We start from the raw sequence: 15,484 nt of genomic DNA on the forward strand, positions 1-15,484 counted from the left end.
AAGGGACAGGAGTCCAAAAAAACAATTCAGCATGAACATAAATAAACAAACAATGCTCTTTGTAAATTAACCAAACTTTCCATGTATATGGCATAAACAGAATTACAGATTCCATTAGAAAAATGGTAAACTCCAATAAGTAGCCAACCATTTTAACTTTTTAAGGCTAAAAAATCTCCTCTTTATGTACATAGGTCAACAGTCCAACCAGTCTTAAAAGCTATTAAATCCAACCATCTCACTCCCTTCCCTCAACCTTTCGTTCAGAAATTTATAAAAGGAAATTTACGAAACACCCAACAACTCTTCCCGATTCACTCTTCTGAGTGACACCCCACGTGATGGACAACCAAACATCTCTTCAACAAATCAGAAGTCAAATTCTCCTGTTGCCTGCACAGCATATCAAAGCCTTCTAACTCAAAACTTTGAATTAAAGGACATAAAAAGAAAAATATCAATCATGATTAAAACGCGCACCTTGTTAAAGAGAATGTCCTTGTTGTTTATATGCATAATTCCATCCTTCAATGCACATTTCCATCTGCTTTTGGTACGAGTCACCTATACCAAAAATGCATCTTGTTAATCATGACCACCCTTGCTCATTCACAAAGATATTTACCACCATGTTATAATGATCAATGATGTGTACCCAAGAATAAGCAAAAGAATACCTTGTCAAACTGAGCCAACACTAAATGTTGAGTGTTCAGCTCCTCTCCCTGATCCACATCATCCAATTCATCATCATCATTTTCATTCAATGGCTCGTCATCATCATCATCCAGAGCCTCATTTTGTGCAACAATAGCAGGAGTACTAGCCTGTAGGTCTAGAGAGAGAAAGAAGAGAATATCATACACCAATTCACGCATTTGCAAATAAAACACGGTCTTCAAGACATCAAGCTAAGCTTACCAGTTGGAGCAGGTGTGTTCACTATGTTGTAGTCTTCACTAACAACCCCTTGGTTGTAGTATATCTTCAATGTGACGGAAAGCAGGGATAATGCCCCAAGAAGAAAAAGGCAATTGAAGGTTAGTAAATTGGAATCTTTCATGACAATCAAAGCATGCATTTAGTATTGAGTGCCAGTAAGAGACAGAAAAGCAGTCAGTTTGCCAAAGATGATAGATTACAATTAAATCTTACTGCAAATGCGCATCCAATCACGGTATGAGTACAGATATCATATGGTCAATCATTATCTACTTCAAAGGGCAAAAAGATAACATGGATACTGATACAGACATGTCCTCAATCAGTTCATATCATAGTGTGCATATACCAAATCACTCAATACAAGACCTAGACCACTGATTTTTTTAGTATCAAACAGTTATTTTATAGGCAAACTTGTTGCCGCCTCAAAAATACCAGTTGATGAAAATCCTGAAAGTGCCGAAATAAGACCACTTTTTTAGCAATTACACCAATCATGGAACACCGTGAATGCATTGCCATCATTTCCACATTACTATATCTAAAAGTTAAATAGCAATAATACATACATTGGGAGTAGAAAGCACATCGTCATAAGGATCAGGAATTGGCCCATCCAGTTGAGGAATCTTCACAGATGACCTGGACGAATGCACTAGGGACTCCCTATTTGCGGTGGTGACAGTGTTACCTTTACCAGTGAAACCACTCCCTGGGCTTACCTGGAAGATTAGCATTACAATATTTGAATATGCAATCAAAATACGTGTGTGCTTGCATGTATGTGCGTATATATATAATGATGAATAGCTAATTTACACTCAGATGTTAGAACAGTAAACATGAGATAGAAGAATCCTTCATCCTTAATTTAACTAAAAATAAATCTCATACACAAAATTTCATCTATTTGAATATTCCAACAATAAAGCTGGGACACAAATCTGTCTGTTTATAGCAGTTCAACTAAAACCAAATCTCACAGAAGAAATTTCATTCCTTCTCAAGCTAAAGTCTTAAATTTTGTGTTTTTACATAAATATGTATTTTCCTTGGCCACTTCACAGCATGTACCAGTTGCAAAAAACATAAAGTCACTCTCACACGAAAATGAAAACTTGCAGAAGCTCAATAACCAATTGATTCAGTGATTGAATAGAAAAAAAAAAAGCTTAAAAGCTAATAAGGCCACATAACAGTGTGAAATACTTCACCTAATAATAAAAATTGTGATGGTTGACCACATTATCCTCTCACATTTTATGTTGAGAAGATAACACCAGCTGTATCATAGAGTTCAATCAACATGGCTAATATTTTATCCAATATCATTTGGAGCACCTATCAGTACTACAACAGCCAAAGTTACTCAACTTCTCTAATCTCGATGTTTAGTCAAAATGTTCATTGCATGTTTTCATACATCAAAAGTTCCGCTATATCAAATCAAAACATCCTCACTCAGGGAGCAAAAATTCAAATGCCTTCCCATTTCTACTAAAAGGCCTTCACTAACACCAGCCCAAAACAAGAAACTAAAAATTGATTTAGGCTTTAAGCAAGCAATTGTCAGAAAAGAGTGTTGTAGGCTCAAAGCTCGCAATCTATCGGCAAAATAAAGCAGTCAGTCTCACTCTTCTAAATTTAGCTCATCAAAATATCCAAAATGAGAACTTTCAATCATACAAGATCACTTAGATGGAGAAGGCAAAGCAAGGCCTGGAAGGTAAAAAAGGAATTACATTACTTACAAGCAAATTTTAGAAAACTGGTTAAACTTATCAAGAATATAGTGTCTAACATTTAGTAGAATGTTCAAATTGTTTCGTATATAAAATATGGTAAAGTAATTCAAGTAAAACAAAAACCTTAGCTTAAAATAAGTAGCTATAACACCCCTCCTATCCATCAAAAAACAAATAAATAATAAAAAAGTTCTACTGTATTATCATTAACAATGGAAAGGAGAAACACACCTCAAGCTCGAAAATTTCCGGTATAGCATCTCCAGCTCCATCTTGCTGGGGTATATTATATCCACCATTCTGGTACTGTGTAGGGAAATCTTCACGTTTACGCTTTCCAGATGACATCATGAAGAAGTCCTGGAATTCACTCAAAATACAAGAACTGATAATCAACTTCAGTTGCAACAGTATCACATACTTTTTAGATAGACAGAGAAAAATTCATGAAAATAGTCACTCCTAATTCTTTGATCATGCATTTTCCTTAAATCAGAAACCATAGGTCACTCAGCAATTTCAATATTAACAGATAACAGGAATTACCTGTGTATGGGGTTGATGAGAGGTTCCTCTATCCGCCTCATCGCGCCCTTCCACATAAGCTACAACAAGACGCCATTGATCACTAAAGAACTGTTAAAATCATAAAATATATTGCTTATTTTCACCATCATGCTCATACAAGTACATACCAACATTAACATCAACACTTAGAGGGGTCCTCTGATTCGTCCATGGAGAAGGAGGAGGTGGCTGTGGTAAGAAAATAAAGAATAGGTCATCAATTGCATCCAATTTCCAAAAGCAACTTATGAAAACACAATAATTATAGAAAACTTTTAGCCAGCAAAATTATGCCCCCAAAAAGTATTCCAAGAGCCAGCTTTAACAAAGGAGAAAGAACAGGTGCATATACACCCAATTTTATAGGGAGAATATGAATTAATAACTTCCAAAATAATAACCAACAAAAATGATGGTATTGTTAGGACTGTTCTTACCATGTATGGGCTTGGCCTTCCATTTCCACTTCCACCTTTAGCCTCAGTACTGCCACCAGAATCATTTACTGGAGTGGGATAATCACTAGATCCAGTAGGAATGTTATACATTGAGTTATCCGCAGATCCTGGTAATGGAGTACTTCCGGGTAATGGAGTGCTTCCGGGTAATGGCGTCTGAATGGGAGTTTGCAAAGGCGTCTGCAAACAATGGAAACAGCTCATAAAAAAACAAATACAATTTCACTCATCAGTTACTTCAAAATTTACCCCAACAATAGTAATCCAACCAAAAACCACCTCAAAACTCCAAAATCATACACAATTTGACTCACAAATCACTTTAAAATTCACAACCAAGCAACAATATTTTAGAAAACCCACGTCAAAACTCCATAATCCAACACAATTTGACACGTAAATCACTTCAAAAGTTCACAATTAACGTACAACATCTTCAAACAAAAAAGAACCACAGAAAAATCCTCAAATACAAAATCAAGGTAAAAAATGCAAGCAAAACTTGAGAAATTGCAACATAAGGAATAAAGAAAAAAAACTCCACAGGGAAATAAACACTTACCGGGGGAAAGAGTATCTCAGCAGTAGGTGTTTCATACTCCTCGGTCCCTTCGTACGGTACATTAAGATCGTGAACTGGAGTTACGCCTGGTGCCGGCTTTGGCGCGGATGACCTATCTATCGGACCACACACAACTCCCGCTTGCATCATCTTCATTTCCCAAATCTAAGCAAACCAAAATTAACCCAAACCTTAGCAAACCAAAATTAACCCAAACCTTAGCAAACCAAAATTAACCCAAACCTTAATAAATGAAAAATAATTAATAACCAAGATCAGCTTCACTACAGCTCAAAATCAAACTATCTCAAAACCCTAGACCTACTCAGATCCACCAAAACACCAATATTCTTCAAAAACAAAATCAATATCTTTAAAAACGAAAAATCACAGCTCCTATACTAACACTATAACACAAAATTAATGAAATTAAAACCATAGCTTAAAAACGTGAAAATGTGAAAAAGAAAAGAAAATTACTCCTTGAAGCTCGTTGAGAACACTCTCGCCAGGACCGCTATTGACGAACTCGTCACGGACCTTGCTAATGACATCTTCGATGACGCGGATGTACACAGTGCTGGTCGTCGATGTCGTCATTTCTTTTTCAATCTGAATTCAATTCAAAATCTCCCTAGCTCCTCCGATAAATTTTTCTCGGCAAAACAATAGAATCGAAAGCGAAGGATAATTCTCTCGGAAAAATTCAGGGAAGCATCGGGAAAATCTTAGGGTTTTATTTAATTGTGAGATGTTTTTGGAGTGAGAGAGAGCTTCAGCGAGAGAGATCGGAGAGAGGAGATCAGAAGAGAGAGAGGGGCGGACGAGAAATTTTGAATAAAGAGTGGAATATAAATAGGTTTGCATCCGATTATATGAGTTGGGTCCACGTGGCAAGATCTGGCAGGGGTCTTAATTTTTTTAAGCTCTCTTTTGGGTAAGGAAGTGAGGCGCTCTGTCTGAGTCGTCTAGCGAGTTTTACACCGTTCATATTAGCGACAAGATCAGAACCGTACTTCTTCAAGTGGCAGGTCCCACTTTGAATTGCTAAGAAGGTGTCCGTGTATTAGTATCTATATTTGCTTGGTTTTCACGTCCCTTTTATAATATAATATACGATCAATTGAATCTTATAAATTAAAATTATTGGATTTTTTCTAAGTTTTGAAAAATAAAAAATGCCTTATATTATCTTAAATTTTATATTTTACTTATAACAAAACCTCTTTAATAATCCATTATTAAAAAACACTTAAAATTTCCACAACCAAAAAACAATTTAACCTTTAAAAAATTGTATTTGCCTAATTTTCAATCCCTAAATAGTACCATAATATCATAAACAAAAAGATAAGTAAATGGCAACCGGGTTTCCATATCATCAGATGAGTTTACATACTAAACCATGATTTTTAATGTGTATGACCACATTTTACATAGTTAGTAATAAAATTTGAATCAATTTATGAGGATTGAGTTCTTTTAACTAGGAAGTAACATTTCTTTTTTTTGTGAATAACACTTACATGAAACCTAAAAACAAATTTATACAAAATAAGCCTAAAACGAGCAGGATTTATACATTTAACCATTTAAGTCTTAAGCTATTAACATTAGTATCAAATTGAACTTGTGACTTATAATACGATGTGACAACCTCACGAAAGACATAAAATTTATAATATGAGAATTCGATACCATTCTACATCGTTGGCAAATAAAATTTTGGGACAGTTTATATTTCTTGAGTCGTCTCAATATAATAGATGTATTTTGGGTAGATGAGGATTATGTGAAGTCAAAAAAACAAATTAGTACATACTAGGACCAAAGTGGATGATATCAATCTAAATGGATAATATCAATCTAACTGCATTAATTGATTGGGCCAATCAGTTTATACATTGATCTTGGTACTGTGTAAAAATGAATAAAAACAGGGATCTGGGCGGCTTAAAGGTCCACTCAGCCCAACTAGCCCAACTGATATCATTAATCTCTTTTGATATTTGTTTAATTAGAATAAAACTATATATATATATATATATATTTGTGTTAACTACTTTAAAATATCTATTTTGGTGACCGTTTTCTCTCTATATAATAAAAGATTATTTTTTATTTTATTTTATTAAAACCATCAATCTCTTTGTTCAATTTATAATCAGTTTCACGATTTTATAAAATTGCAGAGGTCAAAGGAAAATCGACATGAGAGATTACTAGTGTGAGTCTTCCTATATTCAAGTTAATGTTGTTTCTTATAGTTTAATTCTTATAAAAATAAAAGCATGACTACCAAATGAAATAAGAATGCATAACATATTATATATATACGCTAGTTTGCGCACACTTCAATTAATCCTTTGAAATCTGAAGTTAACAATCGAATAAACTCTCCGATAATTATTCCTATTAGCAACCTAGGGGAATTAAACTCAAAACTTCTTGAGTAATATATTCAAAAATCTTGATCACCTCATTCGGCCATAATATATTATTCATTATAATGTGACATACCACAATTTATTTAGTTAATTGGTGGACCAAATTGTTTTTTTTTTTTTTGGTTGAATATAAAGATGGTTTAATCTATATAAAAGATATTAATCCAAATTTTGTACTCTCACGTGTGGCATCTAGAAATATATTTGATCTAAAGGAATATCAACAAAATAATTAGTTTTTAAAGAATTTATGGTTTTAATGAATTGAAAAGAAAATTATTAAAAAAATTGTTTAAATTAACTCTAGCATTTTTAAAAGTGGAGACTTCGAACATAAAACGACAGCGTCTCGATACAGAATAAAGGTCCCTGATTCGATGATTCCTAAACATTTCAAGTGCATTACACAAATATCTTTTTCTCTCTTCGCAAATATTCTCTTATTAAACATCTTTGGCAACTCACCCTGTCGTCAGTCTCCAGTTTCCACCCCCAAAACCCTAGAAGATGTCGGGCGGATTCTTCAGGGTAAGCTCTCATTCCTCTAATTTCATTTTTCTATGTTATTGCACTTGAATAGTTTTGTTTTAGATTTTAGATCCAGATCTCTGCATTTTAACATAATAACTTTACGATTTTGTTTATCGTGTTTAATTAGGGCACCTCGGCCGATCAAGATACGCGGTTCTCGAACAAGCAAGCGAAGCTCATGAAATCGCAGAAATTCGCCGCTGAACTGGAACATCTGGTTCGTTTGATTCTCACAATTTCTTATTTTATTGTGTATATTTTTACACGTTTGTTATGTTCCTTTAATATGTTGTTTTATTATGCGTTTCTTTTTTCTCAATTACGAAGAAATTGAAGTAGTTAGAGTTTGAATTGGGGGAAGCAGTTGGTTCATGTAATTGTTTTACTAGCTTTTGCAGAAGGCACTTTGCTTGTGATTTTTTTTTTTTTAAATAAGAAAGGTAAGAAATGCAGAGAATTTTAGTAGTATAAAATTGAATTATATGCTATGTAGTATCAAATTGAGTTTTCCATATAATTGTAACTTGCGTGCTTGTTGACGACGTGGGAAAATTATATGGTTTCAGGTGGACATGACAAAAGTGAAGATGGATGTTATTAGACCGTGGATTGCTAATAGGGTTACTGAGCTACTTGGCTTTGAAGATGAAGTTCTCATCAACTTCATTTACGGCCTTCTTGATGGAAAGGTAAATATGATTTTGAAGTGGATAGTAGGATTGGAAATACTATCTTTTTTATACATCAATGGCAGTTATCTTGTTTTATTTTTTCCATCAAATCGTATTTATGTGGTTAAGTATATTTCACAATGGATCTTGCTTCCTTTAATCCTTTATTTTAGGCCACTAATACAGTGGTATACACCATTTTACTCGGCACAGGATCTGAATATTAACATATACATTCCATAATATCAAACCTAACATCAGTTGATTGAGATGGGACTTGTTCTATGTTATTTTAATGCAGGAGGTGAATGGGAAACAGGTGCAGATATCACTTACTGGTTTCATGGAGAAAAATACTGGAAAGTTTATGAAAGAGCTTTGGACGCTTCTCCTCAGTGCGCAAAAGAATGCTAGTGGAGTTCCTCAGCAGTTCTTGGATGCCAAGGAAGAAGAAACAAGGGAGAAAAAGGTTGATCATTCCCCCGTAAAATCAAGATATAGCTCAATGTGTACTTATAGTGTCACTGCTTTCTAATATTTTGTCATGGGTTATTGCAGTTGGAGGCAGATAGGATAGCAAATGAAATTCAGAAGAAGAAAGAGAAGGAAAGTAGAGAACGTGACCAAGAGAGATTGAAGAAGATGGTAATAATAGTTTATTCATGCTGGAGTTACAGTCTCTAGAGTTGGGTTTTTGGTTTTAACTACCGCTTATCTTTCTCATGGCATTCAGCTAGCTTCTGCAATTATTTGGGTTCATGTCCTTTACCTCAAACTACTGTAGGACGGTGCAGTTGAAATGAAGGCTGCTGCGGATGCTTTGGATCCAAACACAAAGACTATGCTGGCAAAGGATGCAAGTATCCGGTCTGAGGATGGGAAAGGACCTGGCGAGAGGAATGGTGTGAGAGGAAGGAGCAGGTATGAGTTTAAAGTTGCTGCATTAATGTAATAACATTTGTTATTGTTCTTCTTTTTGTATTCATTATAGAACAAGATAGGTACTTATATGGCCATCCATGCGATATATGTTTACTTTATCCAATCTGGAAACATAGGTAGAATTGATTATATCAAATTTGTGATTGTATGGGTGCTGATTGTTTAAAACATGGTTGACAAATTTGAAGTTTGAAAGCACTAGAAATATAAAAGAAAATTCCTTTCATTTTAATCTAATTAGAGTTTGTGGAGGAAAGGGGCTGAAAATGTTGTTGGCTGATCAACATTGCAATTCTATGACATGTTTGTGAGTATAATTAATTTTTAGGTATAGTTTGGCTGATTCATTTAATGAATGAGGTTTGGTTTAGTTTCTTATACATATAAAAAATGAGGTTTGGTAATATGAAAACCTAATTTTTGGCATTGAAAAGGCAAATTAATATGGGTTCAATTGTAAAGTTAAGTGATTACTCTCACATGCATATATGCGATATAACTATCAAAATCTGAACGTTTTCACTGGTTAATATTGTAGGCGATTTATTTATTTCTTGAAATGAATAGTTTATATGATAAATGCTGAAATGATCGATCATATTGTGTCCCACCTATGAGTTCCATTTTGAGTTTCTTTTTGGTTCAACATTGTACATGTCAGTTGGGAGGTAAATGTAAAATGGCTTTCCTAAGTTTCAGACATTAATTGTACTTTGAGTGCTTTTACATATATGTCGGGAAAGATATATTTGTACTGGTGCTTTTGCGCTGGGTAGGGGAGGATTTTTAGATTTTACGTAACTGTGTCAGTCTGTTGAAAAATTGCCAGAATAGTTCCAGTATTCTGTTTCTCAATGTTAGAAATGTTTTATTTGAAAATTGCTTCAAGTTGGGGCATTTACTTATTGTAATTTAGTAGCTAGACAAGTCTTGGGTTGTTGTTTCTCTTTTCAGTAGCACATTTAGGGTGTACTTATCTGGAAATAACTTTTATCATTCTAGTATTACTGTGTTGTTTTTTGAAGAATGATGCTATATCAATTCCCTGCAGGGTTTCTAGGTCTCCACAGTCGGCTGGTCATTCCCCTTCACCTCATCGGTAATTATATTGATTGCCATGTGTTGTTAGTCTTCTGGTTTCATTATTGTGTATTCATAATGTTTTTGGTTATTGTGCAGAGGTTCACCTTCCAGGTCTGTCAGCAAGTCTCATTCCAATTCCAGAGATTATTCAGGGTATGGTTATATTTTTGTGCTGCAGCATTAAACCCAAATTTAGTTAATTTGGAGCAGTACCATATTTTTTTTGTGTCTTAACCTTTCTAAGCCCCATATTGGGTTAATTTGGATTAGTACAACGTTTGTTGTGTCTTAACCTTTACTAGCCTAATATATGTATATGTTATGGGTGCTTATGTTTTTTAACTTGGATCTTTCATGTACATATATGCAAATCTTCTAAACTGTAGCATCTGATTTGATACACAAATAGTGGCAGGCGCAAGTCAAGGAGTATGTCTAGATCACCTAATGCACGAAGGCGCTCTATTTCTTCTGACAGGGTGCACCACTCTTTGAGAAGACGGTCAATTACACCTCGTAGGAGGCATTCACCTCGGTTCTCCCCCTCTCCTAGACGAAGACCATCTTATTTAAGGCGAAGATCTAGGTCACGATCGCTTCGCAGATCACCATCTCCCTTTCGGCGTAGATTGCATTCACCTTTTCGACGCAAGTCACCCTCACCAATGCGTCGTAGATCACCATCTCCTGTTCGTCGCCGTAGATCGCCATCTCCTATTCGGCGTCGTAGGTCGCCATCACCAGTTCGGCGTCGTAGGTCGCCGTCACCAGTGCGACGCCGTAGGTCGCCATCACCTATTCGACGTCGTAGGTCACCGTCACTTATTCGACGTCGTAGATCACCTTCACCTATTCGGCGTCGTAGATCACCTTCACCTATTCGGCGCCGTAGATCACCTTCACCTATTCGGCGCCGTAGATCACCTTCACCTATTCGACGACGTAGATCTCCTTCACCCATGGGAAGTGAATCCCTTTCACCTGTGCAGCGTGGATCCCCTTCTCCTGTGCGTCGTAGGAGCCCTTCACCTGTGCATCGTACGTCACTCTCTCCTGTGCGACGGCGGTATCAAAGATCTCCTTTGACTCCGCAACATCGATCTACATCTCCCATACATCAAAGATCACCTGTTCCTGCCCGCATGAGACCACAGACTCCTTCCCGTCATAGGTCTCCTTCACCCTATGAATCAAGTTCTCCATCTCCTCCACGACGTAGGACTCTATCTCCAATCAAGAGGAAATCTCCCAATGACTATAGGAGATCACCTGTGCAATCTCCTGGAGAGAAAATTAGGTATGTACCTTCTCTAAGTAGATGTTTTAATGAAGTTTTGCTATTTGAATATCTGAAGTAGTTGTAATATGTCATGTACAGAGTCTGTGAGAGTTTTTCTCCTGCTGCACGTCGACGTTCCAGCTCTCTGAGGTCACCACCTGGAGAATCAAAGAATCGGAATGATTTACGTAAGATGTCAGCTTTTTCACCATCACCAGAGAGGTCTCCTACTGTATCAGAGTCCCCTCCACGTGCAACAAGGAAAAGGAGTGCTAGTGAAGATAGGAGGTATTTATATCAGCTTTTATATTATCTATAACATCTTTAATGTTTAATTCTTCATCATTTTGTTGACATATGTGTTTATACATTGTTGGCTGCTTTCCAAAGGTCATTAAGTCCATATGAAAGTCCTGGCAGGCAGACCTGGCATGCAAGGATTCATTATGGCAGCTTGAGTCCTCCACAAAAACCAAGAGAAAAACCTCGTCAAGGTGGTCCAGATACAAGTAAAGAAGAAAAAGATACCAATCGTACTAGGTTTGTTCTTATTTTCTGATAACTACTGAATTGATTTTCCTTGTTATCATGTGGAAATTTTAAGTTTTTCAATTTTGCTGAATTGTACTTCATTCATGCTTGTGGGGAGGACAGGGATCATAAATCCGTGTCATCACGTAGATCTATGCAAAAGGAAGAATATTCTCCAGACAGGGTAGCATCAGATCGTCATCCCCCTGAATCTAGGAGCCAACCTGATAAGATAGATCTGAGGAAGAAAAACCAGGATTTAAAGAGGTAGACGTGTCTCTGCTATACAATATATTTTGCTTATTTGATTGCTCACATTATTACTTATACATGAACTAAATTTAGGTATGCTATCTGATATTTTAACACATTCCTGGCAGTGAAAAATCCTCTGGGAGGGGTGATCGTCCTCAAACTTTTGATCAAGAAAGGTCACCAACCTTGCCCGGTGAGAGGCAACAGTCATCGTACCCAGGAGAAAGTAAAAAATCTGATGAGAGAAACCACTCTCGTTCAAGTAATGGCAAGGAAAGTGATCAACGGCGTAAGTCAGCAAATGCGACAATGGTCGTTGAAAAAGTGGATCATGGCAACCGGAGTGATAGTGTTGATTCTGGTTCTGAGGAAAGTTACAAACACAGAGCTGACAATAAGGAAAAGAGAAAGCATAAATATGAGAGGGAAGAAGTGGCTTCAGATGATGACTACAGTTATGATTCTGAAACTGAGAGGAAGCATGCTAAGAGGAGGAGAAAGGAAGAAAAGAAATTAAGAAAAGAGGAAAAGCGTCGACGGCGTGATGAGAGACGTCGTAGAAAGGAAGAGCGACGTGCAGAGAAGCACAAATTGAAAAATCGAAATGATGCTGATGGTTCGGATGGAGAACATATTTCTAGAAGGGAGTCTCATCCAAGTGACGATGAAGTGACAGAATCTGAACAGAAAAGGCTTGAGATTGAGTTACGAAATAAGGCTTTGGAATCCATTAAAGCAAAGAAGATCAACAGTCGCTAAATATTTTTGTCTTGGAACATCAGATGTTATTTTGTCATTTAAATCTTGGTGACCAGTATCTTAATTTTCTAGGTTAATCATGTTTTGAATGGGAGTATTCTATATTTTGTTAACTGTTTAATGTAGTCTGTGTTTGCTGCTGGCAGCTGAAATGGATAAATGAGGATTTCCTGAGCTAATCTCTTGAGTGCAACTCTATGCAGACTTTGCTGCTAAATTTTCTGGTAATAATTGTCTTCCCTTAGTCGGGAATTGATTTCATTGTTTTGTGGGATTTTATCTGTTGTTTGAATGTGAAGGGAAAGGCATCTCGTTGCCTTGATTATTAGTGCTTTATGACTTTTTCATTTGTTAGAAAAAATATTTGTGTCAATATCCTATCTGATGTTAAATCTGAGTCTGAGTAGTGCTACTAGTAGAAGTTGATGAGGTCTATAGGTTTGATTGATCTTGTTATTCTTCTTAAGAGAACAAAACTAAGCCTAAAAAGGGTCTTGTCAGTTGCATTAATATGAGACTGACTCTAAATCAGCTTTCTGGTCAATTGATAGATGAATATTTTGTCAACTAGATGACTTGGTTGAGCACATCATATGCAGACCTACATTCTGGACATCAATTCAGGTGAAGTACTCTTATCCTTCTAAGGGTTCTTTTAGAAGAAATCTCGGTGTCGATAAGTGAATCCTTTTTGTATATTTATGGTAGCTGCTTTCTCACTATTTCGGTTAACCTCTCTATGGATGGCAGTTTGAGAGTTGTTCCTGGGACTTAATTTTCTAATATTCTCCATGGTGCTATAGTTTTCGGACTCGTCCTGTCCTGATGTTGATATCAGCTGTAAGGTCTGTGCAGTATATATCGTGTCATGTTATATGCATGAATAATATAGTAAGTTGTATATGATAATCTCATAGCATATGGGAGGTGCTTGTCTTGAGTTTAGTTCTGAGCTACTGGCTGTGGTCATCTTTGATTTGTGCAAAGATTTTCATATGCACTCTTGTTAGCAGGAAAAGTTCCTGATGGATTCTTTTGACCTTTTCTTGTTAATGTTTGTATATATTGTGAATTTGCTTTTTATTTGTATACTTTGCAGTTGCAGAGAATTATCATTTGTATAAGTGATTAAACGATTATGTTTTCCTGTTGGGATGTGAATCATGTCATGTTAATGTTAGGTTACTTTGAAATGGGAGGACAATGAACAGATCGTTACAGCGTTGAAAATTTATGTGTACTTGGGAGGGTATTTTAGCAGAGGATATTTTAATGGGGCAATTAATTGATATTTTTTTTTTCAAAGTTTCTTTGTTAATATTTGGGATGCATTGTGTTTGTTGACAAATATAAGTGGAATTGGTAATTTAGTGGAATTAGAATAATAGTAGCAGGAGCTAGTAATATGTGTACTTTAGCTCCTTTACAAGGACGATCGCTTGAATTGATGGTTGCTATTGGTCCATAATATTTGAGTTGTTTTCTTTTTAAGTTTTAGTTTGAAAATATTTTTGGGGATTTATACGGCATTATGTGTGTCCGATTATAGATTATTGGGCGTTTTGATTCTTAAGTTAACAAAGGTATAATTAGTTAGTGAGAAGTTCTTACCTTTTTAGAGTAATTTAATACAAAGTTTATAATTTTTTATTAATAATTAAAAAAAGAAAGGTACTCCGACCTGGAGGGTAGAACCAATATATGGTACTCCATACTAGTTAAATTAAGGTCCTCACCATTTTGTCAGTACTGGAGAATTTTTAGTTTTTGGGAGAAGTTCTTGAAGCTGAGTGGAGTGCCTATTGCTATTTGAAGCAGAATATATGCGATGCGATGTGAGTTATTGTAGTGTTTCAATAAGTAATAATTAATATTTTTTTTTTTGTGTCTTAACCTTTCTAAGCCCCTATTGGGTTAATTTGGATTAGTACAATGTTTGTTGTGTCTTAACCTTTACTAGCCTAATAATGTATATGTTATGGGTGCTTATGTTTTTAACTTGATCTTTCATGTACTATATGCAAATCTTCTAAACTGTAGCATCTGATTTGATACACAAATAGTGGCAGGCGCAAGTCAAGGAGTATGTCTAGATCACCTAATGCACGAAGGGCTCTATTTCTTCGACAGGGTGCACCACTCTTTGAGAAGACGGTCAATTACACCTGTAGGAGGCATTCACCTCGGTTCTCCCCTCCTAGACGAAGACCATCTTATTGGCGAAGATCTAGGTCACGATCGCTTCGCAGATCACCATCTCCCTTTCGGCGTAGATTGCATTCACCTTTTCGACGCAAGTCACCTCACCAATGCGTCGTAGATCACCATCTCCTGTTCGGCGCCGTCGATCGCCATCCCCATTCGGGTCGTAGGTCGCCATCACCAGTTCGGCGCGTAGGTCGCCGTACCAGTTCGACGCCGTAGGTCGCCATCACCTATTCGACGTCGTAGGTCACCGTCACTTATTCGGCGTGTAGTCACCTTCACCTATTCGCGCCGTAGATCACCTCACCTATTCGGCGCGTAGATCACCTTCACCTATTCGCGAGTAGATCTCCTTCACCCACGGGAAGTGAATCCCTTTCACCTGTGCAGCGTGGATCCCCTTCTTGTGCGTCGTAGGAGCCCTTCACTGTGCATCGTACGTCACTCTCTCCTGTGCGACGGCGGTATCAAAGATCCTGACTCCGCAACATCGATCTACATCTC

The 15,484-nt window shown here is 36.5% G+C and overlaps 2 protein-coding genes across 6 annotated transcripts; one reads left to right on the top strand and one right to left on the bottom strand.

Moving 5' to 3' along the window:
• Positions 1 to 38: 38 nt before the first annotated feature.
• Positions 39 to 4,998, bottom strand: LOC116111972 (transcription initiation factor IIA subunit 1-like). Its single transcript, XM_031398147.1, has 11 exons — positions 4,758 to 4,998; positions 4,278 to 4,442; positions 3,695 to 3,895; positions 3,386 to 3,446; positions 3,237 to 3,295; positions 2,922 to 3,050; positions 1,515 to 1,667; positions 922 to 985; positions 678 to 835; positions 481 to 564; positions 39 to 393 (listed from the first exon to the last, which is right to left on the bottom strand). Exons 1-11 carry the CDS (start codon positions 4,875 to 4,877, stop codon positions 370 to 372), a joined length of 1,218 nt encoding a protein of 405 aa, XP_031254007.1. The 5' UTR covers positions 4,878 to 4,998; the 3' UTR covers positions 39 to 369.
• A 2,123-nt stretch (positions 4,999 to 7,121) lies between these two features.
• LOC116111955 (serine/arginine repetitive matrix protein 1) lies at positions 7,122 to 13,955 on the top strand. Of its 5 annotated transcripts, none has more exons than XM_031398117.1 (15): positions 7,122 to 7,252; positions 7,383 to 7,472; positions 7,822 to 7,944; positions 8,228 to 8,395; positions 8,485 to 8,571; positions 8,711 to 8,847; positions 9,920 to 9,967; positions 10,048 to 10,104; positions 10,361 to 11,248; positions 11,330 to 11,518; positions 11,621 to 11,770; positions 11,885 to 12,028; positions 12,142 to 12,999; positions 13,308 to 13,399; positions 13,526 to 13,955. In XM_031398117.1, the coding sequence occupies exons 1-13, from the start codon at positions 7,232 to 7,234 to the stop codon at positions 12,773 to 12,775; spliced, it is 2,736 nt and encodes a 911-aa protein (XP_031253977.1). In that variant the 5' UTR covers positions 7,122 to 7,231; the 3' UTR covers positions 12,776 to 12,999; positions 13,308 to 13,399; positions 13,526 to 13,955. The 5 variants fall into 5 exon arrangements, with proteins under 5 accessions (XP_031253977.1, XP_031253974.1, XP_031253975.1 ...); XM_031398114.1 differs by having other exon boundaries at positions 13,327 to 13,399; XM_031398115.1 differs by having other exon boundaries at positions 13,347 to 13,399.
• Positions 13,956 to 15,484: the final 1,529 nt, after the last annotated feature.

This window comes from Pistacia vera, unplaced genomic scaffold, assembly GCF_008641045.1.
Source record: "Pistacia vera cultivar Batoury unplaced genomic scaffold, PisVer_v2 Contig655, whole genome shotgun sequence".
Classification (NCBI taxonomy): Eukaryota; Viridiplantae; Streptophyta; class Magnoliopsida; order Sapindales; family Anacardiaceae; genus Pistacia; species Pistacia vera.

Coding starts and splice junctions, on each gene's coding strand:
- LOC116111972 (XM_031398147.1), bottom strand. CDS start 4,877: ATGACGACATCGACGACCAGCACTGTGTACATCCGCGTCATCGAAGAT. Junction 3,296..3,385: donor AAGTGTTGATGTTAATGTTG/GTATGTACTTGT, acceptor GTCTTGTTGTAG/CTTATGTGGAAGGGCGCGAT. Junction 565..677: donor TGTTGGCTCAGTTTGACAAG/GTATTCTTTTGC, acceptor TTTTTGGTATAG/GTGACTCGTACCAAAAGCAG.
- LOC116111955 (XM_031398117.1), top strand. CDS start 7,232: ATGTCGGGCGGATTCTTCAGG. Junction 8,848..9,919: donor GGTGTGAGAGGAAGGAGCAG/GTATGAGTTTAA, acceptor AATTCCCTGCAG/GGTTTCTAGGTCTCCACAGT. Junction 12,029..12,141: donor AAAAACCAGGATTTAAAGAG/GTAGACGTGTCT, acceptor CATTCCTGGCAG/TGAAAAATCCTCTGGGAGGG.